Below are 27,119 nucleotides of genomic sequence, written 5' to 3'. Positions count from 1 at the left end.
CAAGCCATAACATGCCGGGTGGTGGGTGGTGTGCTCACTGCTGAAGTTGTCAGTATTTTGGATTTCTCATTTTAGGAATCATAAAATCGCATTCATTTTTATTTCACAATCAACAAGATAAATGGGCAGAATTTTCACTTAAAAGTTTCAAGTAATAAATTTAGTGCTTAAAGTTACTAACCTAGAGACTTCATCCATTAAGTGAGTCACCCTACTTAAAGAACCTGATGATAGCTATGCTTTGCAAATCTACTCACAATATTGATGTTTTTTTCTAGGGAGAAGGCATCAAATAAGATAAAGGCTTGTTCACCCAGGGCCACTGCACCTGCCCCCGCTCCAGTTCGCATGGCCCATGTCCTCCCTGTTTGCCCTCCATGTTCAAAGCATGGGCCTGGGTTGGGAAACTGGTGTGGTAGGTTATGTGGGCCTCTAGCCTTGACTCCGAGGTCATTTAACCTTGCTGGGACGCTGACCTCCTCCGAGCTGGGTACAAACAGGAATATTTCTCTTTTTCCCATTAAGTTTATTGGTACATTTTAGCCATAAAATACAGTTACATTCATCACTGGGATCTTGTACCATTACTTGAGTATCTTGGTTCTTATTTTTTTCCCCTTCCCCTGCCCTCCCTTCATCCTCTCCACCCTTCCCTATTTGCAAAGACTTTTGTTTCCATTTTTCCCTTTTCTCATATTTTTTCTTTTCCCTTTTTTCCTTTCCCCTACCCCTCCCACTTCCCCTGCTCCTTTAGACCTTTTCTTCCCAAATAGGAATATTTCTTGGCCTGTCTTCTTCCTGTGGGCCGTGCTGAGGAGAAAACTGAGACGTGGGAGTTAAGTGGCTGAGCCAGCATAACAAGCTAGCTGGGACTTCCTAGCTTCAGAAGGCTGAGTTCAGCTGGCTGTGGTAGCACATGCCTGTAATTCCAGTCTTCTGGAAGGCTGAGGCAGCAGGATCGAAACTTAGTGAGACTCTGTCTCAAAAATAAGGAAAACGCTGAGTATGGGTTGAGCCCTGGGTTCAATCTTTAGTACTGCACAAAAGAAAAAAAAAAGTTTGAGTTTAGGAGAACTCAGGGTAAACAAAGCATATGCCATGCAAGATGTGCTGAAGTCACAGCTACTGTGGAATGACAACTGTCTCCGTTGGTTTCTCCTTCCCTGCCTCACAGGTGCAGGAAACGGACTTCTAACCAAGTCTCTCCGGAGCTTCTTTCTTGCTCCAATGTCAAGAGAAACAGCCCAAGCTTTCAGCTGCAGTGTGGACCCCGCAGCTCTGGAGTTCCCGGAGCTCAGGGTCGCCCAGCAAAGCCCTGGCTCTCGGCTCCCTGCAGGGAGGTGCAGGCTCTGGTCCGGTGCTCAGTTCAGCATCACAGAGCCGTGCACAGCCTGCAGCGTGCACTAGGCCCCCTGGGCCAGAGCAATATGAGGAGACACGGAACGAGCTTCTTCGCCCTTGCGGCTGCGGCTGATGAGACCCCTGTGTTCTTTGTTCTTTTTCGGTACCGGGGATCGAACTCGGGGCCTTGCGCTTGTGAGGCAGGCGGCGGCCCCACTGAGCTGCATCCCCGGCGCCCCTGTGCCCTGAAGTCCGACCTCTGTCCTCTTCGGGTCACTCTGCTTCCTCGCCCTTCCCCGTCCCTGCACAGCGCACTGCACGTGCCGGCGATGGACCCGAGGAACGTGAGCGCACTCCACACTCGGGTGTGTTCTGGACCCGTATTCCCCGGATCGCTGCGGGCCGCTCACCCCATCCCCGCCTCCCCGGGCCGCACCCGCAGTTCCGTGCACGGAGGCCCCTTCCCTGGCGGCCGCACGGCCCGAGCCAGGAGGGCGCTGCCCTCGGCGTGGGTGGGTGCTCCCAAGGCCTCGCACCCGGGGCGGGGCCGGGCGACAGTCCCGCCTCCCTCCCTGCCCCGCCCCCAGCCCCGCCCCGCGCCGTTTCCAGGCAACGGCCGATGCGGCCGGAGGCCGGCAGCCGGGGCGTGGACCTCGCTGAGGCGGGGGCGATGGACCCGGACGCCCCAGAGCGAGTGGAGGACCCAGAGGACAAGGAGATCACGGCCCACACGCTGCGGGGCCGGCCTCGGCCGCTGCCCCTCTCGGCCCTGTCGGCCTTCAGCTACGTCCCGCCGCGGCGCCGGGACCCGGAGGAGCACAGCTACTACCGCCGGCGGGGCCAGGTGGAGGGGCCTGGTGGGCGGGGCGAACAGGGCCAGGGGGGCGGGGGGAAGGTGGGCGGGGCCTGTGGGGCAGGCTGGGCGGGGGAAGGGGCGGGGAGAGCAGGGCCAGGTGGTCCGGGCCTGGTGGGGCGGGCGGGCGAGCCGGGGCGGGGCGAGCCGGGGCGGGGCCAGGTGGGCGGTGGCAGGGGACCCTGCTGGACAGCCCAGGACTCGGGACCCAGTCGGGATCCCGGTTTCTCAGAGGGCAGGGAGCCCCTGCAGCCTGCAAAGCTAAGAAAGCAAAGAGGAGAGGGCTGCGCGGAGACGGCCGCCCTGGCTGCTCGCTGGGTCGCTGGGTCTCAGGGTCGCTGGGTGGCGGGCGTCCGGGGCGGGGCCCTCACACCCCCTGCCAGCCCCTCACGCGGAGCAGCACTTTCCGCCCCTAGCGGTGGTCTCTTCCTGTAGTGTCACTGTCCTTGCTGTGAGGCTTGCTGCTCGGGCTGAGGACGCAGGTGTCACAGCTGCAAAGGGGCGGGGGAGAGGCACAGAGCGGGTTGCCGGGAGGCGGGTCCAGGCCCTCCCGGGGTGTGAGCTGTCCCCTCAGAGCGCATCCCGGTCCTCCTCCCCACCCTCAAGCCCAAAGCCCGGAGAAATCCCTTTCCATGTGTCCTGGAGCTTAGACCTCCAAACCCAGGCAGCCGCTGCCAGCTTCTGCGACTGGCAGGGGATAACTTGTGTCCCCCGAGATTCATGCTGCGGAGCCCTAGTCCCCTATATCTCTGTACCTCGAATCACATCTCTACAGAGGTAAGCAGATTCAAGGATTCTTCATGGCAAGCCTGACCCGGTGTGGCTGCTGTCTGTCCGTAGGCAAAGGGAAAGTTAGGACAAAGAGACAGACACACACGGAGGGGAGGAGACCTGGAGACAGCCAGAGGAAAGCGCGGAGCAGCCAAGGGGGCCCGCAGCCGCCCACCCTGCTGGCCTGCGTGCACACCCCTAGCTGCTGGGACTGCGTGACCACACACTTGTGCCACCCGCGTCTGTGCCGCCAGCCCCGGCGCCAGAAGACTGCATGCACACAGCCCAGCCTGCCCCAGGCTCCTGTACCTGACAGCTCCGCTCCTGCCTCCCAGCAGCTTGCCAGGTCGGGTCGGCAGATGGGGGCCAGAGGGACACTGGCTGTCAGATCCGCCTTCACAGTTCTGCTCGCTGACCCTCCTAGACTGAGGGGGGTTTAAAGCTTCGGCTCCCCATTTCCTCGCTACCCTGGACCCCGTTTTCTCTCCTGTGGACAATATATTTTACATGAACTCTTCTCTGCAAATGATTCGCTTATGAAATAAGTTTTATGTTTTATGCAGGTAATGTCTGTATGATAGCTAATTATTTTATGATTAATATATATAGCATTAAGGCACAGCATAAGATAAATAACCAGAAAATAATGTTTTCCATGGTCTATGCTGTTTTATTGAGAGAATGAATATAAGATGTGCTTGGCTATTTCTGAAGATAATTCAGAATATGCTACTTTAAGGGGGCCTGTTAAATACCACCTTCCTGCTATGAAGACCTAGGGCGGAAGATGAAGCAGGTTGCGGCTGAGAGACTTATTAAGGATAAAGACCACGTTACAGAGTTGCACAAAGGACTCTGAGCTCATGGCCCTGCTGTTCTGAATCTCAGACTGGGCAAATTTACACTTCCTGGGGACCCAGGGAAAAAGCAGATGGAAAGACATGCCAAGTGAAAAGGGACAGATGTGAGCCTAGCCGGTCCAGCTAAGTCTTCACTTTACTAGTCTGATAGATGGCTTCTCTTCTCAGAGCCAAACCAGCCAAGGGACAGAAACACCCAAGCCCCAGCCCTCAGGAGGAGATGAAGAGCAGGGCAGAAAATGTGCCTGTCAGTGCAGCGTGCACACACAGACCTTCATCAATAAAGTTTTATTAGAACACAGCCTCACAGACATTTGTTTCGGATTGCCCATAGTTATCACATGGAGCTGAGTAGTTTTGACAGAGACTGCATGACCTGTGAAGCATAAAATAATGACAAGGTGGCCTTTTACAGCAAAAGTTGCCCACCCCCGTTCTAACATATGACTGCCTTCTGGAAGGCAGAGATGGAACAAAGGGCAAATCAGTGCAAAGAGGATTTGGGGAAAACAAAACAAACAAAATTAAGGGTTTTGATAACTGGGATTGCAGACAAATTCAAGCCCCAAAGCCCTTAGTATCTCATGAGAGAAAACAATGTAGCAGAAATGTTAACACCTGGATGAAGAGTCTTGAAAGCAACAAGAACAGAAGACATTTCCAAGCCCTTTGGACAAGCTGGCCATCCACGGCAGTGATGAGCTCCCTGATGCCATCTGACCTGGTATTCAGTTAGCCACAGGAGTCAAGAAGCTGTTTCTCTGACCCCGAGCTCCCTGAGAGGGTGGCTTCTGTATCACAGGCTCGCTGAAGACTCAGCCGCAGCTCAGTGTAATGTGGAAACCTCTCAGAGTGAGTGCGTAAGTCAGGGCTTTGGTCCAGTGCCTGTGCCTCGTGCCCAAATTCATAAGTAACCATCCTCACCCGAGGTGATGGCGCTGCACGGTGACCCCTGGGGAGGTGCTTAGGCCCTCATGAATGGGGTTAATCACCTTACAAAAGGGACTGCAAAGAGATGCCAGCCCTCCCATCGTGTAAGGACACAGCGAAGGCCCCCTCTGTGGACGCGAAACAGCACACGCCCCAGACACCAAAGGCTCCGGCAGTGACCTTGGACTCTCAAGAGCTATGAGAAATGCAGTTGTGCTGTTCAGAAATTTCCTGGTCTGTGGGACTTTGCTGTAGTAGAAGGGACAGACTAAGACAGCGTATGACAGTAGCTTGTGTAGTGGTCAGCTGATGATACCAGCTGAAGTCCTGGGCAAACTACTGGCTCCATGTTTCCTCTCTGTGTGGAACTGCCCAGGTCACACATGCTCGGCCTGGCTCTATCCCTCTATGAGACCAACAGTGTCAGCTTCATGGGGCCCTGATGAGAATGAATCAAACTGGCCTGGGGTGTGGCTCGGTGGTAGAGCACTTGGCCAGCATGTGCTAAGGCCCTGGGTTCAATCCCCAGCACTGAAAAAAAATTTAAGTAAACGAACGAGTGCCAAGTAGCATGAAGCAAGCACAGCTATTGTTATTTTGCTTTTGTTCGTGAATAGTTTGACTTTCCTTTCACTAAGTGCTGAGCCCAGTAGCCAAACTAATAATCGCTGACCTCCAGTCACTTCGCGACTCACACGGTCTAGTGGCTGTACTCTAACAGAGCCTGCCCCAGGGAGCCCACGGAATTAAGGCGCTGAAGGCTGAGCACTTATTTAAAGCCTCAGTGATGCCTCTGAATCACAAGACAGATTTGTCCTCTCAAGCTGCCAGCCAAAATGTGCCCAGCTCTGGTACCGCTCCCGAGGAGGCTCTGGAGACACATGAAATGCGGTCCCAGGGGTTACAAAGCAGCTTCAGCTCAATGGCATTGCCAAATTACTTTCTCCTTTCTCTGCCTTGTGCAGCATTTCTGCTGCTAAAATGGAAAAGCCAAGTCAAAGGAGACTGCCCTTTTATGAAGGTTTTGATTAAATTCCTCAAAGTCTAAGAGTTAAGCTTAGAAAAAAAAAACAGCCTAAGGGGTTTTACGTTTTATACCCTGCTCTCCCAGGTGCTGGCTTGAGCAGTTCTGTTTTGAGGGACACTTTCTGTTCAGGCCTCACCTTAGTTCTGGTGGCCTTAGAGATGCAGACCCGGAGCCCAGGGCTGACTGCGTCTTCATGTAGCAAGAGTTCTACCTCCCGGTGCCCGACTCCCTCGGCTGGAGCGGATTGCTTTGCTCTGGGAGGTTGTGGATGTGTGCTGCCCCTCCAGGGTGCAGAGTAACGCTCTGAGGCCAGGGCCAGCACCCCGTGTGCAGCCAGTGCTCAGTAAGAGCCCCTGTCCCTGGCTCTGTGGCACCTTTCCCATTTCTAGTCACCTGCCACCTGGGCCACGTGCACTCGGCCACTCCTAGTGGGCTGTGGAGGAAAGAGCGAAGGGAAGCTGGGTCTTTTCCACTCCTGGAGCTTCCTCCCCACAGGGCAGCAGTCTCTCACAGGCATGCGCCTCCGGTGGCAATAAGCTTTGACCTGGGCTCCCTTCCTCTCTCCACGCTGGCTTTTCTCCTTTGTACCTCTGGTTTCTAACCTGCTAAACATTTCACTCAGTTGTCTTGCTGTCCTTGTTTTTCTGCTGCTAAATTATGCGCTGCACAAAGGCAGGGATTCTCCATCACTGCTATCTCTTCAGTCATCAAAACAGGGCTTCCTGCTCCCATAAATGCTAGCTGAGTGAGTGGCCCAGGAGTGAATAAACACAAGCCAAGTTTTAAAACAAACACAGTGGTCACCTCTTGGAAGGACTTGCTTCACAAGCTGAGGCGTGGCTTCTGTTTGGCTCTTCGCTGTTTTGGTTGTGTGGCCCTCCCTGTGCCTGCGGAGCTTGGTAGCGGGAGTGGGCTGACTGCAGTTTGCTCTCTGGCACTCTCTCTCTCCCTCTCCTTGCCTTTCACTGTCCAGAGACCACTGGTCCTTGTGACTGCAGGTCTGTGGAGTGGGGCTGGGAATCTTCCTCTTTCTCCAGGGCAGGAGGGGCTCAGCCCACCTTCTCTTGAGAACCCACAGTGACCAGGAGGCTGGGTGTCTTCCTCATGGGAATGAGTGTTTTCCTGTGATCCTAGCCCCACAGACACCTGCGATGTGTCTTCAGCGTGTGCCAGTGTGGGCAGTGTTGTGTCTAGTGTGTCTAACTGAGCACATGTTCACGCACAGAAGATAGCACAAATATGTACGTATACATTTGCAGCGTGCGTCTTTCATTTAAAAGTCTACTTCAGACTGCCTCAGTTTACCCCCTTCCAGGAGCATAGTCAGCTTTTTGTTTCCATAACGGAGCGCCTGACGTGGGAGACTGAGTAGGAAAGGAGGGTTTCTCGGCTCTCAGTGCAGAAGGCTGGGGATGGGAACAGCAGAGGCCCGGCTGGGCGACCTGTTGGCTGCATGGCCGTGTGCTCCGCACAGCAAAGCTGCAAGCGTGTGGCAGGGACAGCAGTCATATGCTGAAACAGGAAGTGGAGAGAGACTGGGGCCCATCCAGAGCACGTTCCCAGCAACCTGGTGACCTTCCGCCAGGCCCTGCCTCTTGACGGTCCCACACTGTGACCCTAACCCTGATCTGTTACCTTTACTGGGTTAAGAAGGGGCTAGCAGATGGACGGAGTATGTTGTATCTGCTGGATCTGGTGGATCGCGGAGTCCTGAGATTGGGCAGCATATCTGGTCCCTGCTCGTTCCTCTCTGGCACTGTCCACCGCTCTGCTCCCTGGCTAAGCATCTTTGCTCTGCCATGCCCTTCAACCATCAGGTTTCCGCCTTGTACCAGCTGACCACGGACTACATTTCTTGAAAGTATGAGTCAAATTAAACTTCTCATCTTTAAGTTGTGGTGGCCAGTGCCATGTCCCAGCAACAGGAAAGCTGACTGATACACACAGCATCTTCCATTCTCCACCCTGGGGGCCACACTGCCTACATGTGAACCTCGAGGGAGACACACATCATATTCAAAGCACAGCAAAGATTCAAATAATAATAATCAGTAAATGATGAAGAAAAGCATTTTCCCCAGTAGATTTGACAAGGGGGAAAGTGTAAGATTAGATTCAAGCATCAGCCTGTGATGTGGATTTCTGGGGACACGGAGTAGAAGATGGACCCAGTCAGCTCCATGACCATTCAGTCTCCCCTTGGCCACCAGTGGGCCCCTGGGACTGACCAGAACTATGGGGTCAGAACACATCCATACTGTGGGACAAACGTGTCAGAGGAAGAGGTCTACTGGCTTCAGTTCAAGGGTAAAATATTCAAATTATTTGAAAAGCCATACAAATTCCCAAAGTTTATGATATTAATATACCTAGAGAGGAGATAGAATCTTTTACACAGACAAATGAAAGAGAATAGCTGAGCATAGTCCTTTCAAGAATGCTCACATCTTGTCCTTGATAAGCTGAGGTCCTCTAAGGTACAGGATCTTAAGTGCTGTTGAAATTCATGAAAATATTCTGACTGAGCTTCACACACACTGCTTAACTTCGAAGGAGAAACTCTGGGTTTATCAGAAGTACAAGGAGGCCCCTGTGAATCAAAGGCACTATTGTGGGTTGCCTGGGGAAGTTTCTGTTCTGTTCTTTCCAGGTCCATGATGAGACGGGACTCATGGTGGGGAGAAGTGGTAGAAGGAAGTGGCTCATCTCCTGGCAGGGAGAGAAGGGAAGGGGCCAGGTCCCCATACACACCTCAGAGCCCGCCCCTGGGACCTACTTCCTCCCCTGGCCCCAGCCCCTAGAGTGTCTGCGCTGCACATGGCATCTGTGCAGGTGGAGTGACTGAAAAGCACAGGATGTGAGGTGACAGCATGGTCTATGAAGAGAGGGAATTAGCGCTGTCCTGTCACAGCCCGGTTTCCATATTGGTGGAGGTGAACCAGGATGCCCTGCAGGACCAAATGACCTGAACCCTGAGAGGCCGAGTACAGAGCCTGCTCTTACCCCCTGATGAGAGCCCATTTGGGGCATCTCTAAACTTGTGTTTAATTGGTTCCCTGCAACTGGCCATGTTATTTTTCATCACCGTGACAAAACACCTGCGAAAATCAACTTAAAAGAGGAAAGATTTGTGTGGGCTCACGGTTTCAGGGATTTCAGTCCATGGTCACTTGGCTCTGTTGTTTCTGGGTCTGGGATAACACAGAACATCATGGCAAAAGCACGTGGGAGATGTGGCTCACCTCATGGCAGGCAGGAGGCAGAGAGGGCGGACCAGGGGTCCCAGAACCTACTTTCTCCCTCGAGGACCCACCACCTCGCTTCAGCTCCACAGCAGCATCTATCTGGCCCCAGGCTGCAGGAAGCTCTCAGCATCAGGAGTGGGGTCACCAAGGGATGCTCATGGCAGGTCATCCAACACCAGGTGTGGCGATGCTGAAACACGAAGGAACAGAGGAACAGGGATGGCAAGAAAAAATACATGTTTTCTGTTTTGCTTGTTTTGAAAAGCAGCATCATGTGTGAGACAGAGTAATTCCTTAAAAGATTTAAGCTGCAAAAATACCAGTAACTCAGATGCTGTCCTGTGAGAGCATCTAAATCCCAGCTGGTTTTTATTAATCTCAAGCCATACGGGATTAAAGAAAAAAAGAAGAAAGATTAGTAATTAAAATCCAGGAAAGACACACTTGCATTTTGATTGGAAATTGGAAATGGACAGTCACTTTTCTCAGTCAGGCTGCCTGTCTCATAGTGACTTTTTTTCCTTTTGTTCTTAATTTTTAATGAGAGAAAAATTCATTTTCACTCTGGAAAGTTCTGAATATGCAAAATCCATGCAAAGCAAAGTTCTCCAAGATTCTGATCTCTCCACACCCTGTGGCAGTGAGGTTCCCAATGAAGACTACTGTTGGGAGCAATGCTACATAATTCTAGGGAAAAATCATTTGAGTAGGCCTAGTTCTCCTGCCTACAGGCCAGCTATGGCATTCCAAAACATAACTCCATTTAGGCCTCAGGTCACAACTGAGATATCAATGATCCCGTGATGCTGTAATGCTCCAGGACAAGACCACACCTTCAGGAGACACCAGGGAGGAACCAAATCTTCATCTGTGTAGTTCCTGGGAGGAACCAAATCTTCATCTGCATTGTTCTGAGATTTCTGCCTCCCCCCACCCAGCCCAGTCTTTTGTTACACCTTGTTTATCCCAATGTGAAGTACTGAAATCTACATATTCATTTGTTACATTTGTTTCTCCTGATGTACTGAATAAAAGGTGCGGTAAGCTAGGGGTTCTTGTCTTTGCTCCCCAGAGCAGCACTGATCAGACCCAAAGCTCAGCTTCTTCTCAGTCTGTTTTCTACCTTTCCTGTAATTCTCCATGTGCTACGATGGCTCGCAGGAGACCAGGACTCACTGCAGAGGTTCTGGTAACGTCCCCTTCCCCTGTTCCCTACAGACTAAGATGTGCTTGGTGCTTGGTAACTAATTCTGGGATTGGAAGGCAGCAGGTACTTTTACACGTGTTAGGAGCCCTGAGGAGAATGGAAAGAAACGGCCAGCTTTTCTTTAAAGCTACACATTATACTGGGTTTCCTTTAAAGCACATTCGCCTTCCCTTCCTCATATAGGAATAGTGACTGCGTTCTTCTTCTGTCCTTGAATCCATTCTCCCAGGATAAGCCAGGACCCTGGGAGGGGTGGGGCTTACTTGGACAGGAGCAGGTACAGCCCAGGCAGTTCCTGGAGGGTCTGTTTTCTGGACATCAGTGCTGACCCCCTCTGGCCGAGCTGTTCATTGACCTCAGTGAGCCTGTGGTGGCCAGCAGTGAGCTCCATGTGGAGACAAGGTTCTTAGGGTGCAGAAGAGGGCGCCTCAGAGCCATGGGGGTCCTGTTCATCATGTAGCACGCTGGCTAATCTCGCGGCAGCAGGAGCAATGGCAGAGACCAGGGAACACCTGGATTAGGACCAGGAACCCAGCTGCTCTGTCATCATGGGATATCGAGTCATGATTGCTCTCGTTTCCCTGCTGGCCCCATCTGGGCCTGGCCAGTAGCTCTGCGCATCAGCAGGGAAAGTCTGGCTGTGATACATGTGCTTGCCGAAGCCTCTGCCTTTGCAGAGCTCACTACCTGCACCTGCACAAGGAGGGCGATGCGCTTGGATTTTCTGGGTCACAGAGGGCCTTTTGTTGGCTCACCCCAAAAAGCTGTGCTTGGTTCACAACCCACCAGCTTCTGCATTAACAGAGCCCCCCGCCCCTGCGATATGTGTTAAAGAGATGGACATGCCTCTGTCATGTCTTCAAAAGGGTTTTTTTTTTTAATTTACTTTGGGACCGGGGATTTGGCTCAGTGGTTCTGCCACCTGCCTTGCAAGTGCAAGGACCTGAGTTCGATCCCCGGTACCAAAAAAAACCCAAAAAACTTTAGTTTTATTTGATAAACAAATGTCTAATTTCACAGTCAAAGTGATTGATGTTTTCTTTATGACATTCTCCTCATCGCCTTTGTGTGTAGGAGGTCTCCTCTGGGTTTTCTTTCTCACTTATTTTCTAGTCTGTCAGGAACTACTTTTATCTATAATGGGATGTGAAGCCCCAAAGAGCTAGGCGATTTTTGCAGTGCTAAATGCTGAACAATTTATCAATTCCCCACTGACTTTGGCTTTTCCAGCATCAGTTGGGATATTTCAGGAGCCTTGAAGGCCAGGGTGGTTTGGAAACAACACGCCCAGAAGCTGAGCAGGTAAGCAAGCGTGGAGACAGGACACTTGTGTTCACATTAAATGACCAGCAGCGTAGAGGCCAAAGCTGTGCTCCGGAGAGGAGGTCACTTTCTCCCTCTGAGACACACAGCGACTCTGGTCGTAGGCAAAGCGGGGCTCCAGCGGTGTTGGAGTAAGTGCCTCCCATGTGTGTTGCTCTTGCACCTCCGAAGTGAACCTGAGAGGTGGTGCTGCTTCCCCCACAGGATGCGCAGTTGCACGAGGACAGTCACACCTCTGAGTTGGGTCCGAGCGCCCCCGCATCACGGTACTGCATCTGGCAGGTGATCTGTGAGCGGCCTAAGAGGACCCGTGAGGCTCTTAGTTACACTGTGGTCATTCCCACCGCTGCCAGGAGCTTGGGGCTCCCGAGGCCAGTGAGGACGGGTCAGTGAGGATGGTGTGTTTCCCACACCAAACACGCATCGTGCATCATTTTCACTGCTTGTTTCCACATTCCTGTCCTGCACTTGGAAGAAATCGTTCTCACATCACTATCAGGAAAAAGTAAAGCCGAAGTAAGCGAGCGAAAGTTAGAGATCTGATGCTCCCCCATCCTGTGGTGATGTCAGGGTTTACTGCTGGATTTAGGGTGACAGGAGTGACAAATGCCAGGTCTGCCTTAGTGGGTAACGATTAAAGACCAGCCGGGATGTGAACTCCTTCTTTTACTAGATAGCGAACAAGGCAGACTTATTTAGTTTTATTTTTTATGTTTTTGGTACCAGGGGTTGAACTTGGCACCTTGTGCTTTCGAGGCAGGCGGCGGAACCTCTGAGCTAAAGCCCCGGTCCTAGACTTTTTTTTTTTTTAAGTAGATGAAAAACTGGAGATAGGACAGATGAGAGCTCAGTTGACGAGTCATTTTCTTAATACATCAGTGCAGTGCATTTACGTGTGTATGTGCATTTCATTAATGTGATAGAGGCACATGTATAGAACATATAGAGAAAGGATATCCACATATTGGAATTTCCAAGTGTTTGATCTAGCACATGTGATTAAAGAAAATATTTTTGTCTCTCAAGGGAAGGTTTTCATATAGAACATTTGAATATTGGCTAGCAACTTAACAACTCTTGTTCGGTTATGTCGTCTTAGCATTCGGGTATCGGTAATTTTTCAAAGCAATGCAAGTTTATTATACAATTTGGGATTTTTGTTTTTAAACAGACACACACATCCTTAGAGATAGTCTTGCTGTGCTCTCAGGGTTTATACCCCCACACCCAGATTCCTGTGTTGAGACACAGCCCCCAGTATTGTGGCGTTCAGAGCACGGGCCACTGGGAGTAACAGGCCAGGACGATGCAGCACTCTCGAATGGGATTAGTGCTCTCGAAGAGGCCTGGGAGCTCATGCGCCCCTTTGCGCCCCTTCTCCCATGGGAGGACACAATGAGGAGTGCCAGCTCTGAAGCACACAGCAGCCATCAGCAGACTTAGACTCTGCCCGTGCCTAGAAGTTTCTGTGCATGCACCGGTCTGTGGGATTCTGTTTCCCGGTGGACTGAATGGACTAAGACTCGGTCACTATTACCATCCACGATCTGAGCTGTGGCCGTGGGTCAGACAGGCAGAGACCCTGAGCGGCCACGTCCATGGAATCGAGGACGGTGCTGTGGGAATGTCCCTGCTCTGTCCCGGCCCCCAGCACCCTGCTCTGGCCATGGGGCCCGGCTTCCTCCTGCTCCAGGTCCAGCTGTGCCTGCATCAGTCATGTGGGCCCTTTCCCAGCACACCGCAGTCAGGAAACCACACATCCCGGCTCTGTCAGACACCAGAGGCTCAACCTTCAGGTTAACCATGGCTCCCTTCTATTTTATTCCCAGACAGGGATCGTTTCGCTCTATGACTGCATCTTTAAGAGACGCCTAGATTATAATCAGAAATTGCACCGAGACGACAGAGAACACGCAAAAGGCCTGGGACTTCATGTTGCTGAGGAGGTGAGAGTAAGAATATACTAACAATATATGTGTGTGTGTCCATACTCACATACGTGCATATGTTCCTCTCTATACGTATGTACATATTCACATGTGTATATGTCCCTGTGTGTACATATTCCCATATATGCATATGTCCCTGTATGTGTACATATTCCCATATGTGCATGTGTCCTTGTGTGTGTACATATTCACATATGTGTGTCCCTGTCTGTGTACATATTCACAAGTGTGTATGTCCCTGTGTACATATTCACATATGTGTGTATGTGTCTGTGTATGTAGACACATATTGAACATGCATGTTTAAACATGCACATTTGTATGTACACCCTTGTGTAAATATGTATACATGTGTTCGTGTATGTAATATGTGTATTGTTCATGAGTACATGTGTGTGGATGTGCATGTGTGTATATAATGATGTGTGTACACACATATGCATTTAAGTTTGTGTTCTGTTGCTTTATGTATCTTTCTTTTTAAACAATTCACGTATATCTCACTGTGCCAAGAAGCTGAGACCAAGCTACTGTTCTAGCTCCCTCTATTTTATAGTGTCATTTGTGTGTTAATTTTTGTTTTTCATTCTGTTGTTTGGTTTGATGGAAGATAACCACATAAGCATAGTGAAATAAAGAAGCTCTTTCCATAGATAAAACAGGTCTCTGCTTGCCCTCTGAGTCCTGGCTGTCACAGTTCCTCCAGGACCTTGTGCTGTCCAGGGTGGAAGCTGCCTGCACCAGGATATCTCTCCACGTTTATTTAGGCCCTGAGCCACTGTAACACTCCAGGCCACTCTTCTTTTGACTTTCCCGATTTTCTGGAAGGGGGCGCTCTCCTGCAGTCAGCCGCAGCTGGGAGTCTTGCACAGCTAGCCAGTCTCAGAGGGTTGAGGAGGTCAGAGCTTGCCAGAGGGAGAGGTTCACAGCAGGTATCACCTCTTAGCCTGGCTGGGCCCATCGGCCTTTTAGGGTAGACCCTTCTGCTGCCTTGCTGCACTCTGAACAATATGTTCACAAAGCCTGGTGTGAGGACAGCAGGAGTATTAGAAGTCAGGAGCTGAATGAGTAGCCTTTTATACATTATGCATTGTGCATTAACTATTACATAGAATATATACAGAATAAAAGCTTCCGGTAAGGCTTCTGTTTGGGTCTTATGACTATTACTGTTTAGGAATGCCAGAATAGGGATGTGGTCCAGTAAGAGAGCACTTGCCTGGGATGCACGAATCCCTGGGTTTGGTCACCAGCACTGCAAAGTATGGCACAGTGCCACGTGTAGAGATTCTTTTTATTTTTTATACGATTAAGTCATGAAGGTACTATGAAGTATTTACACTGAGGCTGCACATACTGAGTTTTTCTACTAGTTTTGTTCATGTTAATGCATCCCAATGTAGCAAAAGGAGGTCAGTACTTTCCTCATGAGAAAAACGAGGCTCACGTCACTTACTCTTTATTGCCTTGCACATACATGTGTGTACATGTAATATGTGTACTGCTGAGCATGTACTCCCACGTACGACTGAGTGTAAAGGAAATGACACAGGGTCCTGTCCTCTGGAGCTGACATTCCCACAGAGACAAAAATAAAGGAAATACTTAATCCTATTCCAGGTAGTGATACCAGGTATGCAGAAAAAGAAAGTCATTTAAGGAGACAGAGAAGTGGCCCCAGCAGGGAGGGGTGCACGGGAGGCTGTGATTTCGTGACATCTGGAGACTCCAGCAGTGTAGCAGCCCCAGCAGGAGCAGGACAGAGAAGTGAGCAGGAAGAGCAGGTGGGTGGGAGAGAGTTCTGAAAGCTGGAGAGAACTGCCCTGAGTGCTCGGAGAGAGGAAGAGGCAGGAAGGGCTCTTGGCTACTTCTCATCATCAGTGGGACACAATCCCGACACCCACAACTTAAAGGAAGAGAGGTTTATTTGGGCCCATGGGTTTTAGGGGGTTCAGTCCATGGTGGGCTGGTTCCAAGGCAGAAATGGCATGGTGGAGTGGCCTGGGGGAGAAAAGCCGCTCACCCCATGGCAGCCAGGGAACAGAGAGAGAAGGGAGGTGCTCGGGACCAGAATATGTCCTTCCAGGTCGTGTCCCAGGGACCCCTCCGAGCAGGCCCTGCCTCTCTTCCTCACTGCTCCAGCAGCCCTGACTCATCACGGATGGCTCCGCTGATGAGCACAGCGCGCCATGGTTCAGTCACCTTCCAGAGGAGAGCGTTCTGGGGCACAGCCAAGAGGGGAGAGAGCTGAGGCGACAAGGGCTGGGGGAAGGCAGGGCGCGACTGGGCAGCGGGGAGTCTGCAGTTGGAGGTGCGTGCCGCAGGATCCGACCTTTTCCTCTGAGCGACGCGAGGCCGTCAGAGCCGCTGGGCAGAGGGCAGGTTCTGGTGTTGTTCGGGAGGAGCCCACGGGGTCAGGTGGAGGCAGCCTGCAGGTGTGTGGGCACCTGCTTAGCCCCTGGGCGGACCCAGACAGCAGCGGCTCAGCTGCGCTGGTGAACGTGGGTGCTGACAGTGCTTTGCTGTTCTCACCAGGAACAGGCCAGGACTGTGGGGGTGCTGTCGTCCTCCGTGTATGGGAAGCGCATCCAGCAGCCCACTGAGCCCCTGAACCGGGGCCATGGCCGCGTGAACCACGTGCAGGCGGACTTCTATAGGAAGAACGACGTCCCCAGCGTCAAGGAGCCTGGCTTTGGCCACATCGCTCCAGCCTGACGCAGTCCTTGCGCCGGCCGGAGGGGTAGGGGGCGCCCATTGGGCAAGTGAGGTTGCACAGGAAGGACAGCACCCACGCCACGCCCTAGCATCGCGCAGCACCCTGGTGGTAGGCGGATGCGCAGCTTTTCCTCGGGCTGTCTTGGCTAGAGACCTGGCCATACACCTTCCGTATTAGATACGTAAGAAGATTTTACCTGCGCTCACTTCGGATTAAAGGACAAGGGACATGGGCTGATTGTGAGCACCCGAATAAAAGGAGAGCGAGGTTCCCTTCCACGACGCTGGGTCGGTCTTGTCACTTCGCCTTTGTCGGGCTCTCGTGGAGGCCGCAGGAGTGAGGAAGCTATTTTGCTGACAGTGATGGGAAATGCTGGTAACACACACAGCCCTGACTCCTTCCTTTCTCCACGGGGAGAGAAAAGGCATCTGCTTCCTAGAGGTCTGACTCACAAATGACCGAAGGCAGCCCCGTGAGAGTGGGTGGCTCCTTGTCACTTCTCAAGGGAGAAGCAGCCAGAGGCCCCGAGAGAGGCTGTGTTTGGGGCTTCAGTGGATTTGGGGAAAGTTCTGGCCGCTGCCTCTTCTGTGTGGTCTAAGGCAAATCATTTCATCTAGTTGGGCCTTCATTTTCTCACCTTTAAAATGGAACTTCCAAAGCTAGATGAGTCTGTGCCAGAATCAGTGAGGTCCCAGGGGTGGAGCTGGGGCACTGTGGGTGTCTGGCCCCAGGTCCTGCCCTGCCGTGTGACTGTCACCCCCAGGCCCCGAGGTCCACTAAGCGCCTCTACGCTCTGCTCTGGGCTGCTCCCCACCCAGTCCAAGGGCGTGTTTCCCAGTGGTTCTCCTTGTGTGGAAACAGCTGTTTTTAGCTTGGACATGTTAGCTTTGGAGAGAATGGGAAACTCACCTGAAGTGCTAACGGATCAGCTGTTTCTAACGAGTGGATCCTTTGGAAGAAATCATCCCTCGTCTACCGTGATTTAATTTCCCACAGTTTGGCAGTTAATGGGCAAGTGATCTAATTAATTTCAGTGCCCATCCCTGGATCACTGGTTTTATTGTGTGAGTCAGAGTCTGGTGGAGGATTCTCTAAAGACCCACAGTATTCAATTGCTGGCAGTTTCAAGGCTGAATGACTCCTAAATGTTTCTTTATTTTTTGAAATGTTTTTTCAGTGTACATGCCTTTTATTTTAAAAAACACCAAAAGTTTATTTGAGTTGTTTTGGGGTACATTATACTATATTTCCAATAGTACAATAAAAATATATATACAATCTGGATGATAAAGCTTTGTAGAAATTACTCTTTATTCAGTACTGATTTCAACAGAAAATTATCTCTAGGTGACTTCAATAAATTTATATCAAACTAAATTATTTTTATTTTACTTTAAGTCAGACACAACACTCTTAACCTACTGCTCATTTTTAAAAAGCAGGGGTGGAACTAGGCAAGGTTTCAAAAGATAGCACATTTATCAGGCAGTAAAAAATTAAATGTATTTCTTTTGGCATCCTGACATTCACGATTTAAAGCCACTAAATGGATGCCCATTAAAGCCATCTTATCAAAGAGAGGACTTTGTTTTAATTGAGAAAGCGGCTCCCAGGCTGGTCTCAGACTGGTGCGCTCAAGTGATCTTCCTGCCTCAGCCTCTCAAGTAGCTGCAACTACAGGCTCATCCCACCATTCCTGGCTGAAGAGAGGATACTCTTATGTTATTAGGATGTTTTCATTTAACAAATTTCTACCATTGTTCAGTTATATTTCCTGATCAGTAGATGAATGTAGAGCAGAGCAAACCAGAAAGGTTGCTGCCTTCAGGAAAGCCCACTGAGCTGGAGAAAAGAATAACAGACTTAGCCGTCTCTGAACCCGGGAGTTTTAAGGGAACTGGACTCATGGTTTCCCAGGAAAGAAGGCTAGCGGTGAAGGAGCACTGGAGGGATTCTCCTGGAGGACAGGAGACAGAAGGGACAGGCGGTGGAGGGGCGTGGCGAGCCCCCATCTGCACTTGCTGCTCACAGGGTTGACTGCTGGTGCCCAGAGACCCAGGAGCCTGGGCAGGGGTGACCCCTCTATCTCGGGGACCAGTCCATTTTCCACTCTACCCTCACCTTGAACACCCAGCCGCGGTCACACTTCAAACACGGTCTAGGTTTCTCTGTGCCTTCACTGTCAAACACAGGCGTCTCAAGCTGGACAGGGCATCGGGGCTGCCCCAGGAAACTCAGTCACCAAAACACAGACAGGTGCTGGGCCAGCCATCTGAGTCAGCGGCCACTCTGCTCCGAGTGACTGCCTTCTGCCTGTGTTCAGGGGCTCTCGGGGCTGCTGGCAGGGACCTGGCCTGCACAGGCCCAGGTGTGACAAAGCGTGCCAGGCACTCTCGTCTGGTCAGACTGGTGTACAACTGAGGGGATGGACTCTCCTTCCGGGTCCTTCTCACCACAAGCCCAAGTTCACTGCCCCGATGGGGACTGTGTCGGGGAATGCGGTCAGTTGCCCAGAGCAGGTGGCCGAGGGTGCACGAAGGGAAGAAGAGCCTACAGGTGCTTCCAGTGAGCAGCACTGTGAACTACCGACCACAGCAGTTTGAACTCACTGACATCTCCTGGCACTCCAGCCCAGCTCTGACTGAGAGGGAACAGAAAGGGCCTCACAGTGTTTTCCTTGCTTCAGTCACCTTTGCTTGGAGATTTAGGTGTTTTAGGACCAATGCTGAGTTGTGACTATGGGATAAAAAGTCTCCTAGTTGAGGCAGAAAACTGAAAAAGTCACGCTCCATTCACACTTGTGTGACACTGGCCAGCTCTGAGTCAGGGCCCCGGTGCAGCACCGTGTGCCTGTGTACCTGCCGGAACTGGCTGGAAGAGCGTCATTAGCTCACTCACTCACAGGCCAATCCTACAAGCCAGCAGGGAGGAGAGCACGCCTAAGAGGAAGGAAGAGATGCATTCCACGTCTCAGGGTCAGGCTAGCATCAGCGTCAGACTGGAGGCCTGCGCTTCCCACCTAAGCTCTCAGTACTAAACGGCTCAGAGCAGAACTTCAGAGTCCTCTGCCCCTCACACATGCCTGCCCTGAGCCAAAAAAGAAGCCAAGTTTGCCCCACCAGGCTGCTATTTGCAGTTTTGTTTTTAAATATTAGAGTTTGCATGATTGTTTTATTTTTCAACATTTGGCAAAGCATAATTTCCTCATGTGAATAGGAAAAGCACCAAACAACGTTAGAAGTGGAGTGATAAGAAAGAAATCCTTCCAGGTCTTCTGGGTTGAGAAAAGCATAAGCACTAGCTTTGTGTCTCCTTAACCTTCAGACTAATGGCAGCCTCTCTGGGTCACTTGAACTGCTCTGATGCCCGACTTACACAGCTGGTTCCCAGTTATTCTCAGGGAGTCCTGTCCACTAGTTCTCAGGAACTATCACTGTGGACAGGAGCCCAGGGGACAGAGGGACTCTGGGATTTGCGAAGAAGACTCTTTTCACTGTTAAAATATTTTTTCCCTCAAGAATCTCAAGAGATTCCAAAATGCAAACCAAACCATTAGAAACACCAAGCATACTTTCTTTCCCTCCAGGAAGCTGTGTCATTGATTATCTGCATCCCCTACTTTGTGCCGAACTGAATGACTCAAGGGTACCTCAATGTTGGCTTCTGGAGGGCTTCTTCTGAAATACGTGTGCCACAAGGGAGAATGATGGAAAACAAACTTTAATTCTGGAGCAAACTATAGCAGAAGGAAGAAAGGAAAATAAAAGATACAGGCACTAGAAACCAAAGTACATAAAAGTTTTAATGAATTAACCTTACAAAAGACAAATGGCAGTAAAACATCAGATGAGTTTGGTACAAAACTGTCCTAGGTGGTCAAGACTAACTCTGGTGATGGATGGCAACGTGCTGCTGGCACGAGACACAACAGAGCAAGGTGACACACCCCAGATCCCGGCGGGAGCCACAGGTGGCCACTGGCAATGAGACACGGTGTGGTGAGTACAGACTCCATGTGGGGCAACCGAATCAACTTATTCACAAATACTGTGTGTTTGGATATCAGACTAGCGGATGCATTTGGCGAGCTACCGTATTTTCCAGAAAAGAACATGCACCAGAAGATAATATACACCCCCCAGTTTTATTGCCTTAAGAATTTGTGTTTGCTTCACCTCTCCTCTGTCAGTTCTTCGAATGCTCTCCTTCTAGGACACACTCCATTCTCCTTTTGCTCAGGAAGGAGTAAGCACAGTGCAAGTGGCAGAAGGATCTGGGCACACGTCAGACACCAAACAGTTGCCACTGGGTCACAGGAACCAGTCTGCAAAGGCTCTGGAGGACGGGACAGAGCACGCACGTGGAGACGAGGGACAGAGGGTGCAGTGAGAAAGTGCGTGGTACCTTCCAGAGAGCACAGTGCTCTGGCCACAGTGAGGCGCCTCTTCAGGGTGCCATGTTGCTCTGGGAAAGGGACCGTGACATCTCTGTGTTGACGAAGTACGTCTTCAGGTCTCCCTTTCCTTTTACGTTGATGACACCTCGACAGGTGCACGTGTACCCCAGTGTCTGCAGGGCGAGGCTGGTCTCCTCCGTCACCTGCAGGGCACATGAACACGTGGAAAAGTGTGAGGCCCGGAGTCAGTGCAGCCCACCAGGGCCCATGAAAGAGCCAAAAAAGCTTCATGCTTTGTGACCCAGTCATCCCACTCCTGAGAAATTATTGGAAAGGGAAAGTAATCCACAAGGAGAAAGGTTTTTAAGGACAATAATGTTTAACTCAGTGCTGAGATAGCAAGACACTGGAGACAACCTAAAATTTCAAGTACTGTACCAGATTTGAGAAAGTCATGGTGCTCCCATCACTGACATCTCAGATGACAATGAGCTAGTGTGCAGCCATTTCACCCCAAAAAGCAGATGCTAGCCACACAAAATTATGTATTCACATAAAAGAGCCATGGAAAAAAGATAAATCAAAATGGCATTGGAATTCTGGGCTTTAGGACGCTGTCCATTGTCGTGAGTGCCATTTCATGAAATACTAACTAAAGTATTAACAATAGATTTTTTTAGCTAGAGGGGAGAAAGCACCCCAAGAAGCACAGTCAGCTCTGGTGATGGCTGTGTCACCAGGTGTCCTGCACAGGAAGTGACCTACGGCAAAAGGAACAGTGAGGTTTGCACCAGCATTAGTGGAGTGGGACTCCGGGTTGGATTCGAAAGTCTCCTCTGTGCACTGCACTGGGGCGATGTGCTCACCGAGGGAACCCTCCCTGCACCCTGCCTGTGTGACCGCAGCATCTGCTCCCAGTCAAGGCCAGGGTCACATGGCAGTGGAACTTCCAGTGCGGATGCCCTGTGCTCATCCTCATGTTGTCGCAGTTGGAGTGGGTGCTGTGTCCTCCTTAGGAGACCAGGCCTGGGACGCACCGGCCCTGAGGCCCTGACCTGCCTAGGTTCTTCTGCAGGGGCCTCTATCAATGGCTTTATCCCTGTCAGGTGCACAGCTGTGGTCTAGGAAGGAGACCTTGCTGCAGAGGCAAGGCCAGGCCCCGGCCCCCAGGACAGTCCCCAGGAGGGGCCTGGGTCTTGGGCAGGGAGGGAGGCAGTTGTTTCCCCGGGGACGCTGCCTGGGAAGCATGTGAGGTGGACAGAGGAGGGATCTCCTCCCACCTCACCGGAGGCCCCTGGCATGGCTGTCAGCAGCGCATGGGTGGCGCCTGGCCACCTCAGGCCTGTGGGCCACACCCGAGCCAGGCGTGTTTGGCACAGTGTGGCAGCTTGTGCACAATGCACCGGTGTTGAGACACCATGTTGGCTGTGCTGCAGATGCTGCCTGGGGAGATGGTGCAGTGGCAGGGCTGGCTGCTGGGGGTGGTGCCCACAGCTCGGGGCTGAGGGGCCTTGAGGGCAGACACTGCGAAGGGGCAGCAGCAGGAGCCCATGGAGCCTGCGGACACTGGTCATTGCCGCTCCCAGTGTTTCGAGGGCTCTCTGTGCTGTTCCCTGGGTTTTAGGTCCAATGCTCAGGGGGAGCGTGATGTTGGTAAGCAGCAGCTTTTTGATGCCTAGGCATCACTTTTTTACTTTCCTGGCTCCTCAAGACTGCTTTTGCACAAACGTGGAAATGAGAGGCCACTGGAGCTGGAGTTTGCTGAGCGTTGGAGGAAACCTGCCCCGGCCACTCCCAGCTATGAGCTCAGGGCATCACTGCCTGCAATACCCTTGCTTTTGACAGGCAGGAGCCTGCCGTTCCCCACCCCAGGTCAGACTGCACGAGGACAGCCTCAGTGACATCATGGGGAGCATTAAGAGGCCAAATGTCCTCCTAGAGACACAGAGACACCAGCTTGTCTTCAACATTGCTTGGCAGGGACTCTGATCTCCAGGAGGGGCAGCTCTCAGCGACCCCCTCTCTTGGCGTGATTTTGATCCTTACCCTTTCCAAGGGCTGGAAAACTGCTTGTAGCCTGGAAAGCACCATAAAAGTACTATCCATGTCCGGAATGCTTGGGGGTGTGGGGACAGGTGGGCCTGCAGGTGGGAGGTGTGTCCTCGGTCAGCATCCTCTCTTCCCAGCAGAGCAGACCCTCTGTCCAGGACTGTGGAGCATCCCAGGCACTTGCACGGCCAGATGAGGCTGCCGAGTGCTGGAGCGCTCCTCCTCTGGAGGGGTGCAGGGCTCCATGGATGCTGAGCACCGTGCAGCCCCCCTCCGAGGAGTCCCCACCTCTCCCACCCCGAGAGGCACTCGAGGCCCACTGGCAGTGTGAGCTCAGAGCAGACCCAGCTGTCCTTCCCTCAGCAGGGGCCCACTGGGCTGTGAGGGCCAGGGAGACTTCCTTCCTCTCTTCTTCCATTGCTTTCCTTCTGTATCTGCCTTCTCTTTGTTGGATTTTGGCTTTCTTTGTAGCAACTGTTGACTGACTAATAATCTGAGTGGAAGAAGGCAAAGACTTAGAAATAATGTTTGGTCGTTCCTTAAAAATCAAAGCTGTGGTTTAGAAAGGCCACTGGAATACATCTTCCCAGGACAAGTGAGGTGGAACAGCTTGGAGAGGCAGGTGAGTGAGTAGAGGCATGATGAAAATCCCCCTTTGAAGCCAGGGGTGTGGGTGGCATTCTACACAAGTTAAGAAAGGACTGTAGGACTCATAAATCCCAGAGGCAAGGTTATCTTCGGCCTTTCAGGCATAGGGACTCCTGTCCCACCCAGGAAGGCTGGGCTGGGTAGGTTGTCAGTGCTCCGGGCGTGGCATCCATCTCTCCTGCATACCTCTGCCAGGTGCTGGGGCTGAGGAGGAACAAGAGAGGAGGAAGCCACTCCCGTGCTTGATGCTCTGGGTTGTCACAGTGCACAGTGGGTCACTGCTAGATCAGAGGGCCCACCAGCACTATCACAGGTGCCACGGTCTTTATCTTATTAGAATCTTGTGGTTGTTGTTGTAGGTATCTTCCCAAAAGAGTTAAAGACACCCTATTTCAGTGATCAAAGCACACCCATGTCTATAGCAGCACAGTTCATAAGAGCTATATCTTGGAAGCAGCCTGTATGTTCATCAACAGAAGAATGGATAAAGAAAATGTGGTATTTACACACCGTGGAGTACTACTCTGCCATAAAGAAAGACACCCTTGAGTCATTTGTAGGAAAATGGGTGCACCCCGAGACCATAATGTTGAATGAAGTAAATCAGACACACAAGCTCAAATATTGTATGAGTTCTCATATAAGAGAAACCTAAATTATAAAGAAAGATCAAAATAAAAGATAGATAATAGGAAGGAGATTGGTCTTTCTCAGTTGGAAAGGGGATGGAGGGAGGGAGGCAGGGGAGGGAAGGAGAGGGGAAAGGAATGAGGGTGTGTGCAGCATGGGCCAGCTCTGCACAGGAGTATAAACATTATGTACTGCACACAGGGACTGAGCCAAACAAATGGGGCAAAGAGGGAATCACTACTTCTAGGTTAAAGCAAGTTACATATAAAAGAAAACAAAAACCGTTAATACAGAAACTAATATTTCTGTAATAAAAAGGTCTGCGTAAATTCCAAGATCTACTTTTGAAAAAAATGTGTTTAACATTATTATTATTATCATCATCACTAAGATCATGTTTACTGCTGGCTCCCAGGGACGGAGCGCTAAGACACTGCAGAAGACTGAGCCACCTGTATTCTGTCCAGGACGCCGGTGCTGTCCATCCTGCTGGCCACATTCACGGTGTTGCCCCAGATGTCATACTGTGGCTTCTGGGCACCAATGACGCCAGCTATCACAGGTCCGTGGTTAATTCCTGCGACACAGCAGACGTGGGTTAGGGAGGCTCGGATCTCAGCCATGGTCTCACACAGCAGAGTTTCGTTTCCCCCGGCCATACTGGAGTCGCTACTGAGCAAACACTAGCCTGACCCCTGGAACTCTAAAAGCAAAGCCAAGTCGATCCTCTAACCTCCAACGTGTACACTGTCCGTTTTTCCCCACTAGATCTTAATTCACATTTATATGACCAGGCATCACCATTCTATACAGCACGACACTGGTATTGCTATAGTGTGAGAATTTTTCTATGTGGCTATATAACCATAAGCAAGAAATATACGGTACTATTTTTCGAAAGTTTGAGAGTGAATACAATTTTGAAATAGTCACAGTTTAATTTTAAGAGGCCACACTGAGGGAATCCACTGCACTTTACTGGCCATTTTGGATTTGGGGGTTTACACCAATGTTTTGCCCAAACAAGCATGATGACAAGTGCCAGAGCTGCAGTAAGACAGCGTGTTTGTCTTCCTATTGCTTCCGTTTGGTGACTCTTCTAGCCATCACCACGGCCCCATGAGGTGGGCCTTGCAACCACACGTCCTTTATCGGGGTGGGTTCACACAGGGTGATACGCCCTACAGGTAGTGGGCGGGAGAGGCAGAATACATCCAGGGTGCCCCTGTGGCCCCCACTCCTGGCAGCCGGGCCCCGTCTCCACCCCAGGGTTCTGTGCACCTGGCTCCCCCCAGCTGCAGGTGGGCTGCTGCTGATCTTTCCACAGGACAGGAGCACATGCAGGGTGGTGATTCCCATTGCCAAGCCATGTTCTAGTGTGTTTGCCTGATTTCCACTACTGGTAGTGAGGATTCTACCCAGGTTCCCATTTAAAGACATCTTCCTATGTATGATTAGAAAGATTCTGATAGAATACAAATCTGGGGGAGTTTTTCACATAAGGAAATCATGGGGATTTAATAACACGCAGCTGGGAGTGGAGGGTAGAGAACTGAGGTGGGGGAGTCCTGGGGGCTTTGCATTTGGAAGGGAGGTGAGGGCAGTCAGGAAGAGGTCAGCTGAGGACATCCTTCCTGAGAGGCGACAAACTCCATCTCCAGGCCAGCTCTGGAAGGGCTTCCAGGTTCTGTTGCTTGGGCTTCCATCCCTACTGGCCTTTCCTTCTCTGCATTTGTCAAAGGCCTAAGCCTCCTCACTGTGATATGCCAAGGAGACTTGACCAAAAGGTCACTGGAGCAATTCAAAACGTCACCTCCTTCTGATCCAGTCGGCCCCTCGTGGCTAAGGCAAAATGGATTTGTTTGGAGTGCTGGGGCTCATAGGTTAATTCACGTGTCATTCCCCAGATAATCAGGTGTGCCGGGGCACCAGCAACAGCAGAGGCAACACTGGTTCTGCCAACTTCCGTCCCTTGCAGATGAAATTATGAAACCCTTGTTATTGCAGGTTGACATCCAAGGTCAGGGTGAGCTTCCATGCTGGGTGGGATGTATGTAATATGTCACCCGTTACCACGAGCCAAAGCTCCAAAAGTTGGATCGCTGCCTCTAACTGCAGGGGGAGGCCTGGGGTCCTCTCTAGCTCAGTGCAGGGGTGGGATGACTGCTTGCCCTGAGGACCCAATTTGAACACACAGACCCACAGCCATTATGGGAGTGGCAGAGGAGACCCTGAGGTAGACCCCATCCCCCACATTTCCTCCTGGGCCTGGGCCCCCACCATGTTGCATTTGTCTGACAGTGTTGACTGGTGGGGGTGTTTCTGAGAGATGTAACCCAGAAGTTGACCTCCTTAGTGACTGACTTTAGGGAGAGTTTCCTCTCCACTGTGGAAACTTATACTTGGACACAGTCCAAAAACTGTTCCATAACTTTATAGGTGGATAAGAGGCGTGAAATACATTCCCCTTTGCTTTTGGGGAGTACACAATAAAACTCACTTCTGCCTTCGACAGCCCAGCTCTGTCACAAGCTCCAGTCACCCAGTAGTCAGGTGTGGATGCGAGGCCAAGACTGCATTCTCTTATCCATGGGCTTTGCTCCTGGCTGCTGCAGACTCCTGCTGGGGAGCAGCTCCGGGGCAGAGAGACTGATTATTGCTGGCAACAGGGCATCCACTTGGTGCAGGAGAGTGACTGATGTGTGGCTCCGATTAACCAAGTGACTCTACAGCTCGGCATGCAGAAAAGGATGCAAGGAGCAAATGCAGCTTTTACGTGTACTATTGCTTTTGGATGGCACAATCATGCTTCCGTTTTCCTGCCTGGAAACTGCCATTTGATGGCACTATGTGTGGAGGTAAGCCTCCTAGGAGAGGGAGAGGCTTTGGGGAGGGGGAAGGCTCAAGGCCAAGTGAAACACTGAGTTAGCCTTCTTGAGCAGTCTACAGGGCTGATACCATTGCCCTTGTGCATCGATGCTCTTAGCTGTTCAATAATCAGTGTAAAGCTGGCACTTGGCAATTACCTGCTGAGGGGAGGACATTCAATCACTCCCCTGAATTTGGAAAATATTAGAGTCAAGACCAAGAAAATTGCTTTTGATGTAAGCCATGTAACCATCAAAGAATTGTCCCATTCTTATGCTGAAGTTCAGGGCAGGATTATTTTGGTCC

General features: G+C 51.3%; 2 protein-coding genes across 7 annotated transcripts in view; one reads left to right on the top strand and one right to left on the bottom strand.

Annotated features, from left to right (window-relative positions):
• Positions 1-1,953: 1,953 nt before the first annotated feature.
• Positions 1,954-24,024, top strand: Cfap90 (cilia and flagella associated protein 90). Of its 5 annotated transcripts, XR_015442179.1 has the most exons (5): positions 1,954-2,185; positions 11,465-11,536; positions 13,387-13,503; positions 15,127-15,290; positions 16,042-16,211. XR_015442179.1 is itself a non-coding variant. In XM_087189190.1 (4 exons), exons 1-4 carry the CDS (start codon positions 1,961-1,963, stop codon positions 23,693-23,695), a joined length of 435 nt encoding a protein of 144 aa, XP_087045316.1. In that variant the 5' UTR covers positions 1,954-1,960; the 3' UTR covers positions 23,696-24,024. The 5 variants fall into 5 exon arrangements, 4 of the variants coding, with proteins under 4 accessions (XP_087045316.1, XP_021114258.1, XP_087045315.1 ...); XM_087189190.1 differs by lacking the exons at positions 15,127-15,290; positions 16,042-16,211 and adding an exon at positions 23,675-24,024; XM_021258599.2 differs by lacking the exons at positions 15,127-15,290; positions 16,042-16,211 and adding an exon at positions 19,809-19,989.
• The window catches only part of Adcy2 (adenylate cyclase 2), a 405,544-nt gene continuing 398,431 nt past the window's right edge, over positions 20,007-27,119 (bottom strand). For both annotated transcript variants that reach the window (XM_004845165.4, XM_021258598.2), the window contains 2 exons: positions 24,398-24,522; positions 20,007-20,821 (listed from right to left, as the gene is read on the bottom strand). In XM_004845165.4, coding sequence (XP_004845222.1) covers positions 20,669-20,821; positions 24,398-24,522 — 278 coding nt within the window. In that variant the 3' untranslated portion in view covers positions 20,007-20,668. The remainder of the gene's footprint in view (positions 20,822-24,397; positions 24,523-27,119) is intronic.

This window comes from Heterocephalus glaber, unplaced genomic scaffold (genome assembly GCF_053883595.1).
Source record: "Heterocephalus glaber isolate CG9 unplaced genomic scaffold, H.glaber_assembly_v1.0 deba00001537, whole genome shotgun sequence".
NCBI lineage: Eukaryota > Metazoa > Chordata > Mammalia > Rodentia > Bathyergidae > Heterocephalus > Heterocephalus glaber.
The sequence above is the reverse complement of the archived record's forward strand: the minus strand, read 5'-3'. Positions and strand labels throughout refer to the sequence as shown.

What these genes read in the sequence shown, in the direction of transcription:
- Cfap90 (XM_087189189.1), top strand. Translation starts at nt 1,961, where the DNA reads ATGCGGCCGGAGGCCGGCAGCCGGGGCGTGGACCTCGCTGAGGCGGGG. An exon ending in CACGCCCAGAAGCTGAGCAG is followed by an intron (nt 11,537 to 13,386) that starts GTAAGCAAGCGT and finishes TTTTATTCCCAG; the next exon opens with ACAGGGATCGTTTCGCTCTA. An exon ending in GACTTCATGTTGCTGAGGAG is followed by an intron (nt 13,504 to 16,041) that starts GTGAGAGTAAGA and finishes TGTTCTCACCAG; the next exon opens with GAACAGGCCAGGACTGTGGG.